This window comes from Cucumis melo, chromosome 9 (genome assembly GCF_025177605.1).
Source record: "Cucumis melo cultivar AY chromosome 9, USDA_Cmelo_AY_1.0, whole genome shotgun sequence".
Classification (NCBI taxonomy): domain Eukaryota; kingdom Viridiplantae; phylum Streptophyta; class Magnoliopsida; order Cucurbitales; family Cucurbitaceae; genus Cucumis; species Cucumis melo.
Window position 1 is genome coordinate 997,172 of NC_066865.1, and position 15,626 is coordinate 1,012,797.

Below are 15,626 nucleotides of genomic sequence, written 5' to 3' on the forward strand. Positions count from 1 at the left end.
TTAAATGCATTACATGATATTAATATGTAATCACACATTGTCGTTCTTTAATATTTGTTCTGGATATACAGATTGAGATACTTTTGGATACAATAGGAATAGAAAGAACAAAAAGAAAATGTTTGGATGGATAATAAGATTTGTATTAAATCAATCTATAGAAGGAAAATGCATTGATTGTAATATGAATTTGTAATAAAAAGAATCACATGCATATGCCTAAGAAGATCTCAAAACAGCATTCATATGTATTAAAATTGAGAATCTCCCTTATCTTCAGCAAGGAATGACTCATAAAGAAGCAATGAATCTTTGAAATTAAGAGTCGTTATTATTAGTACACATTCACAAGCAGTGTATTGATGATGATGATGATGATGGAAGATCGAAGGCATGGAGAAGGAGAAATGGAGCACTGTTCTAAGAAACCATTCTTCTCATCTTTTTCCCCATTTTTGTCTTTGTTGGTTTTACTTCCTTCTCTTGTTCTTGTTTTTTTAGTATGTAAACTTGATTTGGAGATTCCTTGGAGGATTGGCTTTGATAAAGATTTATCAAGTTTACAAAACTCACAACTTAATTCTTTTTCAAATAACATCTCTTCTCCAAAGTTGGTTGAAACAGCTGATTTGGACCTCAAGGGACTTTCTTTTCCCCCTTCAATTGTAAGCTTTTCACATTTTGATTCACTTTTTTTTTTCTTTTAATGTTTTCCTTCTTATACTTGAATGTTCTAGACTATAGGGTGGATATTTTTTCCCTATTTAGCCTTTGAATCTCATTTGGATAAGTGATTTCGACTCTTCGTTTTTACTAGGGGTGTTTGGGAGATTCAATCAGGTGTAGGTTGAATGAGTTTAATAGTCCACTCAATATGAACATTTTGTTAAAAAATAAAGAGTAATTTGTATTTTAACCACCATCTTTTCATCGTAAAACTTTTTGTAACTTAGTGGTTAAAATAACAACCAACTCTTTCTTCGTCTAATGTTTTTAATTACTCAATCAATTGGTAACTAACTCTGACAATCAACTCCAACAACTACCAAAAAAAAACCCATTTTATTACTTTTATATTATTAAAAATTGATTTTGAATGATTAAATGCATTTTCGGAGGGATTTTGAAAATCACAATAATGAAATCAAAATCAAGTCCAAACATGCTAAAGATTTTGGATTGTGTTTCTAAATAAAAAGTGCATTATTTGATCATGATCATCAGGAAGAACCACAAAAAACAGTAGCTAAAGACAAAGAAGCAAATGGAAAAAGTGCAATTCCAGGGATCAGCAAAACTAAGGGATATAGTAAGTTGAAGAAACTAGAGGAGAAACTGGGAAGAGCAAGAGCAGCCATTAGAAAAGCTTCTCAACTTCATAATCTTACATCTATACATCATGATCCTGACTATGTTCCTACTGGCCCAATATATAGGAACCCAAATGCTTTCCACAGGTATATATAAGGTTTAATTATAATCTTTAACCCTTTATCTTGAACCTCGTTTTCAATTTGGCTTCTATACTTTTAAAAATTTTGTTGTTTTTTTTGTTTGTGATTATTGAAAAGCACGAGAAATACAAGTGAACTCCATTTCGTAACAATTTTAGTCAATATACTTCAATTAATATTTCAATTTGATTCTTAAACGTTGATATTTAATCGTTGTTCTTATGATTGAAGTTTTTGTAATGGCCTCATCATTGTTAACCTAGAAATAAATTATTCGTATATGTAACAAATAAATTTCATGATGTGACATTTATAGCGATGAGTCATTTTTCTTTTTCTTTTTTTAGTTCAAACCATTATTCTATTGGTTATCGGCATATGTTTTAACTAATTAACTTGAGTATATCTGACAAATTACATAAGTCAAAAAAAAAATTTACAAAATGTTTTAGAGCATAGAGACTAAATTAAAACTAAATTCAAAGTTGGAAGGTATACAGCTTTCTTTTAGTTCAAATCATTAAAATGAAGAGAGTGTCATGTGCAGGAGCTATCTAGAAATGGAAAGGCTTTTGAAGATATATGTATACAAAGAAGGAGAGCCTCCAATGTTCCATGGAGGTCCATGTAAAAGCATATATTCCACAGAAGGAAGGTTTATTCATGAAATGGAAAAGGGAAATTTGTATACAACCAATGACCCAGATCAAGCTCTTCTTTATTTCCTCCCATTCAGTGTTGTCAATTTGGTTCAATACCTCTATGTACCAAACTCTCATGAAGTTAATGCCATTGGAAGGGCAATCACTGACTACATCAACGTCATCTCTAAAAAACATCCTTTCTGGGATCGCAGCCTTGGTGCTGATCATTTTATGCTTTCTTGTCATGATTGGGTAAGCTTTCGAAATTGAAGGAGCAACAGCTAAAGCACCATTGAGTTCGATCTAAGTTTTCTTTCTTGTTTGATGCAGGGGCCACGTACAACTTCGTACGTTCCGCTTTTGTTCAATAACTCCATTAGAGTATTGTGTAACGCGAATGTTTCCGAAGGTTTTCTTCCTTCTAAAGACGCATCATTTCCTGAAATCCATCTCAGAACAGGAGAAATCGATGGGCTTATTGGAGGTCTCTCGCCTTCTCGTCGATCTGTTCTTGCATTCTTTGCAGGTCGGCTTCATGGTCATATCAGGTACCTACTCCTGCAGGAATGGAAGGAAAAAGATGAGGACGTGCTTGTTTACGAGGAGCTTCCAAGTGGAATATCGTACAATTCAATGTTGAAGAAGAGTAGGTTTTGTTTATGCCCTAGTGGGTATGAGGTAGCCAGTCCAAGGGTTGTGGAAGCCATTTATGCTGAATGTGTTCCTGTGTTGATATCAGAAAGTTATGTTCCTCCTTTCAGTGATGTTTTGAATTGGAAATCATTTTCTGTGCAAATACAAGTGAAGGATATACCAAACATAAAAAAGATACTAAAAGGGATATCTCAAACTCAATACTTGAGAATGCAAAGGAGAGTGAAGCAAGTACAAAGACATTTTGTACTCAATGGAACTCCCAAGAGATTTGATGCTTTTCATATGATTCTTCATTCTATCTGGCTCAGAAGGTTGAATATACACATTCAAGATTGAAGTCATCTTCACATAGTTTTGTATGATCCTTTCTCAACATATTTTTTTTGTAGATTTCAAAAAACATAGAAAATATCAAATTGGGTATTTTGCTAGGTAGAGTAAGGGCTGTCCACTATTTCATATTCTTTATGATTGACATCTTGATTTTCATTTGAATTCATTCTTCTGAAACCCCAAAAATATTTAACTAGAAAACCATTGAAGAAAAGCAAATAGCTCACTATTTCAAATTACAACCATCGTTCCAATAAGAAATAACTGAATATTATATATAACCCATCAGAAATGGATAGTAGTACATACAAAATCATAACTAATACATTCAAATACATGTGTTCTTGTCCAAAAATGAATGGGGCAATGGTAGAACAAAACCTTAAAAGAAAGGAGAGAAAAAAAAGGGGGAAATCAAGAATCCCTTCAATCTAGTCTTGTATTAATAATGAAGACAACAGTATAACCTGATACTAAGAAATGTTGTATATACACAAACCTCTCTCCACTTTTTAAGTTTCTAGAAGAATATGAACTTGAGGAGATCACTAAATGAATCATGAAGTGGAGCTTAATATCACCCAATGTCGTAGTAGAGACAATATGAATCATCAAGTAAGATCTGATGCCATGCTAGAAGTATCTGGAGCCAGAAGAAGACTGCGGAGGTGCTGGTGGCAATCGGTTTGGAGTACGACGGCTGCTAGAGTTTGAACCTGAGTTTATGTCACCGTTTTGTGTGGCATCACTGTGGCCATTGGAAGAAGATCTTCTGTAGTCAGCCCGACCATTAGCAGCAGCATCAAATGCAGATCTCCATTCATCTCCAGGTGATCCGCTAGTTTTGGGACTACTTTCTGCAGAGGTTGAAAATATTACACGAAGTCATGAAAAATGTGGGGAGAAATATAGATCACATCACAATATATACATAAATATATTAACAAAGTAGCATCTTTTTGAGGTGGGCAATAGAACGTGAATACAAACAGTAAAAAGCAGCAGCAACTAATGATTGAGATTACCTGAACCACTATCGGACCAACCAGTAGCAGCTGCACGATTATCGTGAATGCTGAGCTGACGAGTAAGTTTTGAAAGGAGAGAGGATTGTTTTTGATAACGTTCTCTCCTTCGTTTAACATTCTGATCCTCCTGGAGAAGCTCCTCAATCTTGGCTGAGCTTTGGGCACTGTTTTCAGAGTTAAAAAGACAATTAAAATGGGTCAGTTGAGCCTACGTGTGAATATAGAACAACAAATCAAGTCTACAGCAACATTAAGACCAGTCTACCTGATCGAGCTATATAATTGATTAAGCATGTCTTCCTTTGCCTTCTCGACTTGACAAAGCACAACCGCCTGCATAATCAACAACTCGCTAATGAAATAAAATGTGTTGCAGATGAAGACGGCTACTTGGGATAATCATTCCAAACATAAATTTCCACATAACCAAACTCTTCAAAACTTACCTTGGGAACATTTGCAGCCAAACTATTCAAAACTGCCTCAACATAACCACGAACTTCTTGAGACATCCACCGCAGCTCTTCTTCAGGATCAGCAGGTTTTCGAGCCATAGTATCCTAAAAGAAAGAAGTGGATAAATTCTTTCATATTAATTCCAAAATACTATCAAAAGCAAGAAGTAAAAGTAATTAAGTGCATGAGAAGGGGTTAGGTTAGACTATTCTTCCAAGAAAAATAGCTTGATGAACTTTGAGAAATAAATAAGAAAAATAAAGCATGTACGGCAACCGATGCACATTCCAAGCAGTAAACACAAATACCCACGAATACAGGAGAATTATCTAGATGCGAACAAGTTCCGAGAAGGGAAAACATGAAAAACAAAACAAAAGGAAAAAACAAAAATCAGAGAAAAGCTATAGGTAATAAAAAGGCAGGATTCAATGACTTACTAGGGAACCATCAGATAAACTCTGCCGCAGGGTAAGACCACCTTCGGAGGATGCTCCTCTTGTCTGTCCTCCTTTGGATGGTTGAATGACATTGCGTATCTTGTTTGTCCATTCCACCTTGTCTGCAGCACTTTCCGCTTTCAAAATAACAGCACTATGGGCTGAAGAACAAGGCACAATTAAGTCAGCAAGTGGTTCTCAACATGGAATTTATGAATTTGGAACATTTATGAAAAGAATATTACGACATTTAAATATCTTCTTCATATGAATACAACATTAAAAATATCAAAATATTTATGTAACCATACCTTTTAAAACAGTTTTATATGGAACTTTGCTGGTAATCTTAAACACAAGACTTGATCCTTTTCCAGAATCTGGCCCATTAGCCTTTTTATCCTTTGAACTCTTCGAAGGTGTAGGCTCTTCCTCATCTGCAACTTCTTCAATGTTACACTCCTGTAAACATTTTGGCAGTCAATGTGGCCATTCAGATAACCAACAGTAGTATTACATGCCAAAATCATTGTGAACTTCAAGATGATTCCAGTACATGTGACCAAAAGTAAACCATTGCTAAACTTCAAGATGATTCCAGTACATCTCCAAGAATGAAAACAAAATTCACAACCACCCCCAAATTCCCATCCATAGTGATGTTTTATTGTCTTAAATGATTGTGCATGAGAATATATAAAAAAGAGACTTAGTTACAGAAGAAAAAGAAAAGCAAATAATTGTTTGAGGATCTTGAAATTGAGGAAGGAGAGATGGCATTGCGTGCGTGTGATACCTCTAACGTAATGACACCACGAAAGTGTCTCTCTTCTTGCTTCTTGGTGTATCCAAGCTGCAAATGAGGGTAGAATAGAAGTAAATAAAGGTAATAAACATATGCTGCCTGTTTCAAATAAAGCGATCGACAAATGTATCAAGAATGCATAACGTAACATATCTCCTCTCTGTGTCGACACAAAAGATGGCATGGATGAAACGACTAAGTAAACTTATCTACCAAACCTTCAGAAGTGATATTCATGTATACATCATATGCTCAAATAACAGTGAAGCTACTACAGTATTATCAGCTGTAATGTCAAAATGACTAGATAATCACCAACACATGAATTTGTAATCACCAGAAAAACGCCCATAACCAACTCAGGTTTTGCCTCTTCAATATAGGAAACAAATACATGATCAACGTGAAAAACAAATGAAATAAGTTTATCACTCCAAAACAAGAAGCACACTCCCTAACCAAACTCAAATGGAGAGTAAACCTTGCTCTAAGGAGCATATCGATGCATACAAAGAACCTTCCAATCATGATACACAATAGAACAAATATTTTGGCTTCAAGTATATAAGTTTCCAGCACCTTAAAACACACATCAGTCGTTTTTGTTACTATACCCTGTTTACAATTACAAAACAGGGAACTACTTTATTGATAGACTTTTAATGATCTGCAACTATCTTACTTAAGTAGTATGAATAGATGAGCCCACCTACAAGTACAAATACAACACATGGTTCCCACATTCTGAAATTAAATGCAATATGATTTAAACAGTAATAATGAAGAGTTAATGCTGATGTGATGTCCAGAGCTACAACCTATGGAATTTACATTGAAGAACAGTACTGAAAAGCATATGAAAACAAAAAATAGCACACCATCTCACTAAGTATTGACGGATCAACAACCACTCATTTTCACTGACCATTAAAAGCAAACATCCACAAACTTTTACATACCTTTCCAGTCTTCTCATTCAAAACAAACCATCGCCTGCTCCACCCATTAGTTTTTGCACTTTTCTTTAACAAGAAACCTACAAATAGAAACAAAAATTTTAAAATAAACCTGTAAATTTAATAGTCACCTTAAAATTTACTCTGAAACAAACTGCTCCATTAGTAATGTAACCACAGTGCACAAGCTATAATGTAAACCATCATACAGAATTCCACATGATAACATCCAAAAAGACACTTTGACATGACTACAATACAGCACAGATATGCCGACAAATAATTATTGTAAAACACAAAATGTACAGAAGAATAATATTACATTCAAAATTCAACTTTTCCACATTCTACATATTCAAAATGACACGGCATTTAACATTCTGAAAAAGTTCAAAAAACAAATGTGTTTTCAACTTCATTTATATCACAAAAATTCCAAGCCCAGTCCAAAATTATTTATTGATTTTTCTGTTTTAAATCCTTTCTTTAATTCAGGTGTCCAACATAACGAACTGTCAGAAAAAAGTTGAAAGAGAGTCAAGAAATTAGTTTGAGTGTCGAACTTTGATCAGAATCCAATGTAACACTCATGGATCCAAAATAAAACTGTTATTGGCGTGTAACAGACAAAGTGCATTAAATGGATTTTTATTTCATTTCCATTTTAAAAATTAGATGATCAAGGTCCTCCCGTATATTCCAAGAGTTGAACACATTTCAGCTTTGGAGACTTACCAGAATAATAACTCCAAACAAACCAGAACAAAGTTTACTAATCAAGATTTTCAATGTGCATTTAATCCAGATTTAAGAGATAGAGAGAATATAAACGAAGTTTAGTAGTCTCATCTTAATTTAAAAATGGGGAAAGAGAATCTGCTAAAATAAATTTCAAAATGCCTTCATAAACAGTTGAAAAAAATATTCATGATGAAAGTCAAAACCCAGTAAGCGGGATTGCATGCATACCAGCTGTTATCTCTCCCTCAGCACCTGCTGTCTTCAAACCCGAACCTTCCTTCTCTTCCTTCTCTTCCTTACTAGGTTTTTCTTTCATTGATTTCAGGCTTCCACCAGCTTGCTGACTATTTGTTTGAGGACTACTTGCCTGGTACAAAAGATATACTAGTGAGAATGAAAAACAGAAACGAGAGTCAGCACCCTTTTTCTGATTCAGATTACTCACCCTGTTTGACACAGCTTGTTCAGCCTCGTGTCCTTTTTTTGATGATCTAGTTTTCACTTCCTCTTCCCGGCGCTGTCTTTCCATCCTAAATTGAGAATTAGAAATTGTCATCATTACAATTAACCTAATAGAAATTTATAATTCGTCAAAAAAAATTGCATGCATATGCATAGGTGGTTGTGGGAGCAGAAGAAATTTCCATTGGAACGTACAGCATTCAAGATCTTAAAACAGATCAGCAATATCAATTTTTTCCTTTCTCCTTTCTCACGGCAGCACAAAAGGCATAGCATTAGAAGATTGTACTAAACTTACCTTCTTTGTACAAGACGTATAAAGTGTTGTGGTGGGACAAATGCTCGCTCCATGTCAACTAACGCCACAACCATCTTTTTTGCTTCATTTTTAAACCCATCCAGGGCAGCACTTGCAATGGCCACAACCTAGAAAAAGAATTTGTTTTAGAGGGTGGGAAAACAGCTACTGGTAGCTTTATTACAAGAAACAAAGTTTTTGAAAAAGCAATGAAAAACCCTTGTTAGAAGAATGACATCCTATATAATAAAAGAAAATTCAGCACAAAAGGTAAATAATGGTGAAACATACAGAAGGGTATAAAATAAAATTTTAAACCATGAAAAGTTGAGAACTTAAGAGGCTAAACAATGTGATGAACAAAATAAATAAACGACTCACCTCCCTTTTGAATGGTGGGTATCTTCCAAGACCTGGGGTGCCATTAGCAGCAGCAGAAACAATATCTATCAAAACTCTGTGCACCTATATTTTTGCCGAACCAGAAACAAAATCAATTTCTTTAACAATTCAAAAGGAAAAAAAACAGATCCTGGCTCTTGTTGAAAAAATTAGAGAAATTATGAGCCTAAGAGTAAAGATATCCTTGTAATCCAAAATTCTAAATTTTTGGGTTCAAAATGATATCTTTAATTATCAATTGAACTTTTTTTTAATTATTCCCTATTTTTTCTAATTTGGATTAAAGAGCCTCTTCAAAATCCCTTCTGGCTTTAGAAGTACGGAAGGATATCCCATCTTTCCATTAGTAAAAATCCTTGTAATCCCAAATTCTATATTTTAGGGTTCTACTTCTAAACGGTCTCCTCAATTATCAATTTATTTTTTTTCAATTATCCCTTATTTTGCCTAATTTGGATTGAAGAGCCTCTTCAAAATTGCTACTGGTTTTTGAAGAGTGTCAGGATGTCCCGTCTTTCCATTTTTTCTGTGGCAACAGATCAACAGATTGTTCATCATCCACCAAAAAAATTTAAGCAAAACAAAAGAAATTTAATAGCTAAGTGCCCCTAAATTTAAGAAGCTAAGCGTTTCAGGCCCTTATGTGTATCCTTACCTCATCAACACAGAGACGTGAAGGTTCTTTCGCAAGCTCCAAAACGCCTTTTATTAAAGATCTCAAACCTTTCTCCGGTGATATAAGATAAGGCTGATAACCATCAGCTTCTAATACGATCTGTTACAGAGAAGTCCAGAATGAATCTATATCCTCAAAAACATAAGCTGGGAAAAAAGAAAAGAAAAGGAAGATAAAACATACCCTCTTCACATTATTAATATCGAAGTGTCTGTCTAAAGGCAATTGCTTGATTCGATTTGGAAAATTTCCCTCAAAGCTAGCAACTATTTTCCAACCTGCACCCTGAGATATGCTAGGAATCGTTAGACTTCTAGATCAAAACCCTCACTGCAGTTCCACAAGGGCAAGATTTGTTCTGATGAGAAATTAACAAGATAATGAACATGCTGTATGAGTACAATTCCAATCACCTCCAAGTGAGTCTAAAAGACAGGAAGGAGGGAGATAAGAAATAAGCACGAAAATAGAGGGGAAGATAAAGATAAACTCTACATCCAACCAGCAAACAAGGGGAAGAACTTCTTTGAATTCAATTCACCAATTCCAAGTTCCTGACAGCTTCTTTAAATCAATATCATCCTTTACCTTACAAAATGCTTCTATTTCCCCTTCTACGTGCTTCAACACATCCATACTTCCACAGTATGAAATTAACTTTGTAGCAAAGTCCGTCATAAGATTAACTTAAATTATGAGAAATGGGTTTGTTTGCACAGAAAATAACTCTAGCATGCTTAAAAAATTTATAGAAAGAATACAGAAGTTGACGAGAGGCACTATAAGTCTAGCCCCAACCTAAAATAAAGACCATAAAAACTATAAAATAAAAGCATCTCAAACTTGTCATGTAGTAGAACTGCGAAAAAGTAAATAAATAAAATAGAAGACCTACCTCACCAGAGCCTATGTGCTGGAGAAACTTATCTTCAAACTCACGGCAAAGCTCCAAAGCTAGAGCCCTAGTCCCCTCAACACCATTCACCATTTGTTCACCAAGCCTAACCAACTCATCCTGAACTACTTGAGACTTCCCTTGTAACCTTGAATAAAAGTAGGACACATAAATCAATAATGAAATTAATTTTCTCCCATGTGTTAAAAATATCTACTTCATCAATCTGAAATTCGGCCAGATAAATCTGTCACTAGTGAATTCAACCTTGGAAGCACTGTAAAATGCAAAACTATATGAAGTTATCAAAAATGCCAAAAATTAGAACATCTAAAATTTGTTGTCCGTGATTTTTTTACCCAGAATATATTGTGAGAAATAGGAGGTCTATTTGTTAATACTTGCCTAGGTACAACAGAAATGACTGGGGATAAAATAAGATACGCACAACTTGTAAATAAAAATTTTGATGTAACTTTGTCAATATTGGGGAAACAGTTACCCGGAAAGAAGGTTAGGAAGCCGGACTTTCATTCGCTTCCGGATCTGTTGGGACAGTGCATCAACTAAGGCTAGCCTCCCCAGCTTACTTTGAGGGGCACCAGTTAGTATAGATTTTAGACTTTCACTCTCTGCTCTCCAAGCAGTCTCCATGGAATTCTCAGAGCCAACAGATCCAGACTGTGCAGTAGCTATCGAAACAGATTGACCAATTAAAGCAACCCATGGGATATCTGATGCTCGTGCTGGCCCTTGATTTAACAGGAGAGCTTGCACTGCAGCAAGAGACTTCTGGTCTGAAGAAGCTTGATCGATTTTACTAATTACACCAATGGTTCTGGTACCTATGTAGAGGATATCTCTCAGATGTAATCAATTAAAAAGTACAGTGGAAAAGAGAGAAAAGAAGATGCAAAATTTGTTATAAATCAACCAAAAGAACAAAAACAAAAAAACAAAATTATAAGACTGAAATTGATCTCTATAAGCTAAATAAGGAAAAACAAGAAAGAGGAAACAAAGATCCATGAAAAATAACCGGGCAATGAATATAAAAAGGAAAAACCCAGTAATAAAAAGTTATTCCCAAGGTATACAAAAAACATTACACCGAGCTCATAAAAGTGATCATGACTGCGAAGCATTTTACCATCTTTATCAAATTCCTTGGCGGATCTTAGGGCTCTAGATGAAGCGATTTCAGGAGCCTGGGCTGCTGGTACAATAACTAGTAAAATTGCATCATTGTGTTCGGCATATTCACTAACCTATGCAAAAACCATTAAAATATAATTACTTATACCATTAATAACAGTCTATATGCTACTCCAAAGTATCGCTTGGTTAGAATAAATGCATAAACCTTCTACGTGGATTATGGATTCAGAATTTGGCTAAAAGTATTCATCTATTAATAAGTATGTGAGCAAGTCCATGAACAACAACTTACCACAGAATCATCCATGGCCCGTTGATCAAGTCCAGGTAAATCAACCAACTTCAGTGGAGGCGCTGAAATGAAATTGTGCACATGAAAATTGAAGAAACAATATCAAATAACTGTATGAACTAGATAAAAGTAGTAGATAACTATATTAATAATGAAAAATGTCGATGTATGTAAGAACCTAACTATTCAACACAGCAACAAAAGAGAGAGAGAGAATTCAAATTCATCAAAAATTGGACCATCAGCTAATAAATTCTATTCGTATGGGGAACAGCAGGTCTTGATTTTTTTTCTCGGGCATTCTCTGAATAGTTACAATAAATTACAAACTTCCCTAATCCTACCTCCATCCGTTTTCTATAAATATTCAAAAGTAGCAATGATGTGATCTCAGCAAGCTAAAACAAAAGCGGCCATCACACGAGAAGGCTTCAAGTAGGAAAAGTGCATCAAGAAACTACCAGATAATTACATACGAGATTAACCCATTCACATGAAATGTATATCTAATACTTGATCATGTATTTCTTTTTATATGTAAAGCGGTGCTTGAGAAGAACGGCATAATGCTTGATTCTCCGATTGTCACAGTAAGCTATTCAGATAAAAGTTTTTACCACCACTAATTCATCAGTTCGCAGATTTTAAAGTTGTGGAGAAGTTCAAGATTTCAAAAGATTATATCACATATAACATATTACATTAAAATATTATTAAAAAGAAAAATTAAAGACTTCTACTGCATACTCTGGAGCCCAAATGAACAAACGAACCTGTACTCGTACGAAGCTTTAGATATATTTCATCTCGGCCCTTTCCTGAAGAACCCTTGCTCAGCCTGTCCTGCAGAGAATGTCTCAAAGCACCTAAAGAACAATTGGAATTAGTGCTGACATTAAATATGGGAGTTTATCTAAATAACCACTAATATCTGAAATGTCATCACCTCTTATACTAGAATTATAGTAAAGGTAACACATGACATAACCAAAAGTTTAAAAAGGAGAAGATGCTAGAGCCATTCTACAAACAAGGCCCACTGGCAGATCATTGATACATTTATTCACATAGAATGTTGCTAATTCAAATGAAAAAGGAAAGAGCGAGAGAAAAACGAAAATACACATTATGAAATTTAAGAAAAGAGCATTTTGTTTAGTTACTAACTTGCAGAAACCTGTTGAGATTTATTATCAATCTGCAGAATTATTGATTTGCTACTCAAAGAACCATCCCTCTGTAGATCAATGCTTATTGGAGCTCGTGTAGCACCATTTTCACCCGTTGGCTGAACATAGAATAGAAATAAATTACACATCAGAATATAGTATTCATAAGATTGACCTGTATATCAATAGAAAGAAAGAATCAACCAAGTAAAATTCAACTTACCAAAACAGGATGCCCGATTAAACTATTCAAAACTGCAGATTTGCCAGCGCCCTGAAAATGATCATCAAAGAAATAAAGAGATGATAGACATCTTCATAAAACAATCAAGTGCCAAATACGAAGCCTATAAGAAAGTAAAATAGAAACTGAATACCCAACCAATACAGAATTGCGTTGACTGAAAAAAGCTTAAAATTGTGATTTAAATACAACTCCAACTGCAAACCATGCCTAATAAAAATTCCCAACTGTAAAAGGACGACCATACTAGAGTTTTCACAGCCAACCAATCTCCGGCAAATGTCATCATCTCATGGCACAACAATCTAAACTAATAATCCATCCCACTACTACAAATATAACTGTCCCACAGACCACTACAAGCACTAACACTTCGTTACAACGGTCAGTCATGAAGCCGGCCTTCCAACTCCTGCATCAACTATTTAGTAAGTAACAAAATAATGAACTAAGAAACATGCCCCATCACAAGGGAGCTTCAAAATTTTCTTCTATAGCAACTAGGAGTTCAAAAATTTAACAAGCAGACGGATTTCACTTCGTTTCATTACTAGAATGCTCCAGCAAGTTGGGAAACCCAAATAGACACAAAGATCTGCCACCTCAAACTAACAATTCAAAAACTAACATCATAAAAAAAAACGTCTCCAAGACAAAGCAAAGAGAAAGAAACTGATCCGATATCCAAAACCCAGTAAAAAAATAAAGAAACAGTAAACTCACAACATTGCCTAAAGCCACAACGTTGAGAAAAGTCGTAGCTCTACGAGAAGAAGCACCAGAAGTAGAATTGTCATCAACATCTTCATCGGCAAGTAAAGCCGCCGCTTGGCGCATGGATTCAGACAGCTCTCCCAACTCCTCGATCGAGTCCATTGCATCCATAGAAAACTACCCAAGATCAACGATCTAAAACTAAGAAAAACCCAACTCAAGTAATCGATAAAAAAAGACAAAAGAGTAGAAATTCAAAGTAGGCAAAGACGAAGAGATCGATTAGAGAAGAACCCTAGAAGAAAGATCTATGAGAAGTAAGAGATGGGTATCTGTAAAGATTTTGAATTTGAAGAAATGAAGAAATGAAAAACTGAAAAGGGTGTGTAAAGTTGAAATTTTGGAGAGGCGAGGGTTATAAGAACGAAGGAGAAGATGAAGAAAGTTCCCACTTTCTCTCTCTAAAAAACTCTCCCCCTCTCTCTCTCTCTCTCTCACTGTCACTATTAAGTTCTTTGCGTTTTGAAATGTTAAATTCAATTCTCATCCTTCTTTGTTTCCTCAATTTAATTTGAATTTTCATTTCTATATATTTTTTCAAAACAAAGTATTCATTATGTCATTATTAATTATTTCGGTGGTGGCCGGTCGGTGCTTTACCACTTTCTTTTCTTTTCAAACTTCCTTCAACAAATTTGGTCCTAATGGTGAATTTTAAACAGACTGTAAAACAGTAAGGTCTAATATTAGGATGATGTTAGTCAAACACGATATTTGTGACTGTCATCGACTTATGTAGTCTCGAACTTTCGAATTGTTGAAGACAAAGATGTGTTTATTGATGTTTGTTACTTTTCTGTTTGATTGTATGGAGTTTTGTTGAAAAGATCTAAGATGGAAAAATCATTATCATTCATTCCATTGAAGAAATGAAAGAAAAACTATATTTTCGTTGCACCTAACACTATGAAGATATGGATCTAAAATATTTATCTCTTGAGAAAGTATTGAGATATAGATTCGAAATACTTAACAATATAGAGATTTAACAATATATCCCAAACATTTAACAATATAGAGATGTTGTCGATGTATAATTTCATTCTCCATTCACAAACCTCTGCATAAGGTGGTGGAAAGAATGAGAAGAAGGGATTGAGGTAAGAAAATAGGAGAGGCGGAGTGAAGTTAGAATGAGATTGAGTTTCTTCCATGTTGACATTAACACAAATTGAAAATGTTATTTGAAATTTGTATGGAAAGTGGTCGATGAAAAATTAAAACTTCTTTCCATAGTAATTTTGACTTTTGTTTTTTAAGTATTGAATTCAAAGTAGTAGAAACACTTCACTTATGAGTGAATGACTAGAAGCTCGCAATAATTAGTTTATTGTTGTAGTCAATAATAGAGTCTAATTTCTTTTGTTGAAGTCAAAGAGACGACAAAAAAGAAGGATCGTGAATTAAATTTTGTCTGTTGCACGTTTATTGAAATATATATTTCATAGAACAAAGATAGAATGGCAACAAAACGCTAAGTTCACTCCTTATTTTAGGATTGCTAAATTTACTCCTTGTTTTAGTGATTTTTTTTCTTTGTAAGTATTTGTAAAGGATAAATATGCATATGTACTAGAGGTGGGAGATTCTAATTTGAGGATACAAAAGGTTATGACAAAAACAAGACATTAGAAAGAGGTCTTTTCAACTTTTAAAATTCATCAATTTTTTTAAGTTAAAAAGAACAGAGAGATTCAAACTCCATTTGATTTTTTTTTTATACTCATACAAAACTACTCATG

At 34.5% G+C, this 15,626-nt stretch overlaps 2 protein-coding genes across 3 annotated transcripts; one reads left to right on the top strand and one right to left on the bottom strand.

Moving 5' to 3' along the window:
* Positions 1-284: 284 nt before the first annotated feature.
* On the top strand, positions 285-3,948 carry LOC103498638 (probable glycosyltransferase At3g07620). Its single transcript, XM_008461300.3, has 4 exons — positions 285-665; positions 1,225-1,457; positions 2,002-2,350; positions 2,429-3,948. The coding sequence occupies exons 1-4, from the start codon at positions 363-365 to the stop codon at positions 3,089-3,091; spliced, it is 1,548 nt and encodes a 515-aa protein (XP_008459522.2). The 5' UTR covers positions 285-362; the 3' UTR covers positions 3,092-3,948.
* On the bottom strand, positions 3,337-14,363 carry LOC103498639 (dynamin-2A-like). Of its 2 annotated transcripts, XM_008461301.3 has the most exons (22): positions 13,834-14,363; positions 13,090-13,140; positions 12,865-12,985; positions 12,471-12,563; positions 11,698-11,759; positions 11,398-11,515; positions 10,750-11,092; positions 10,248-10,395; positions 9,536-9,637; positions 9,332-9,451; positions 8,656-8,739; positions 8,275-8,402; positions 7,960-8,044; positions 7,743-7,881; positions 6,777-6,853; positions 5,809-5,865; positions 5,324-5,474; positions 5,013-5,173; positions 4,563-4,676; positions 4,382-4,449; positions 4,114-4,280; positions 3,337-3,945 (listed from the first exon to the last, which is right to left on the bottom strand). In XM_008461301.3, the coding sequence occupies exons 1-22, from the start codon at positions 13,993-13,995 to the stop codon at positions 3,722-3,724; spliced, it is 2,775 nt and encodes a 924-aa protein (XP_008459523.2). In that variant the 5' UTR covers positions 13,996-14,363; the 3' UTR covers positions 3,337-3,721. The 2 variants fall into 2 exon arrangements, with proteins under 2 accessions (XP_008459523.2, XP_050946117.1); XM_051090160.1 differs by lacking the exons at positions 12,865-12,985; positions 13,090-13,140; positions 13,834-14,363 and having other exon boundaries at positions 11,398-11,510; positions 12,471-12,558.
* Positions 14,364-15,626: the final 1,263 nt, after the last annotated feature.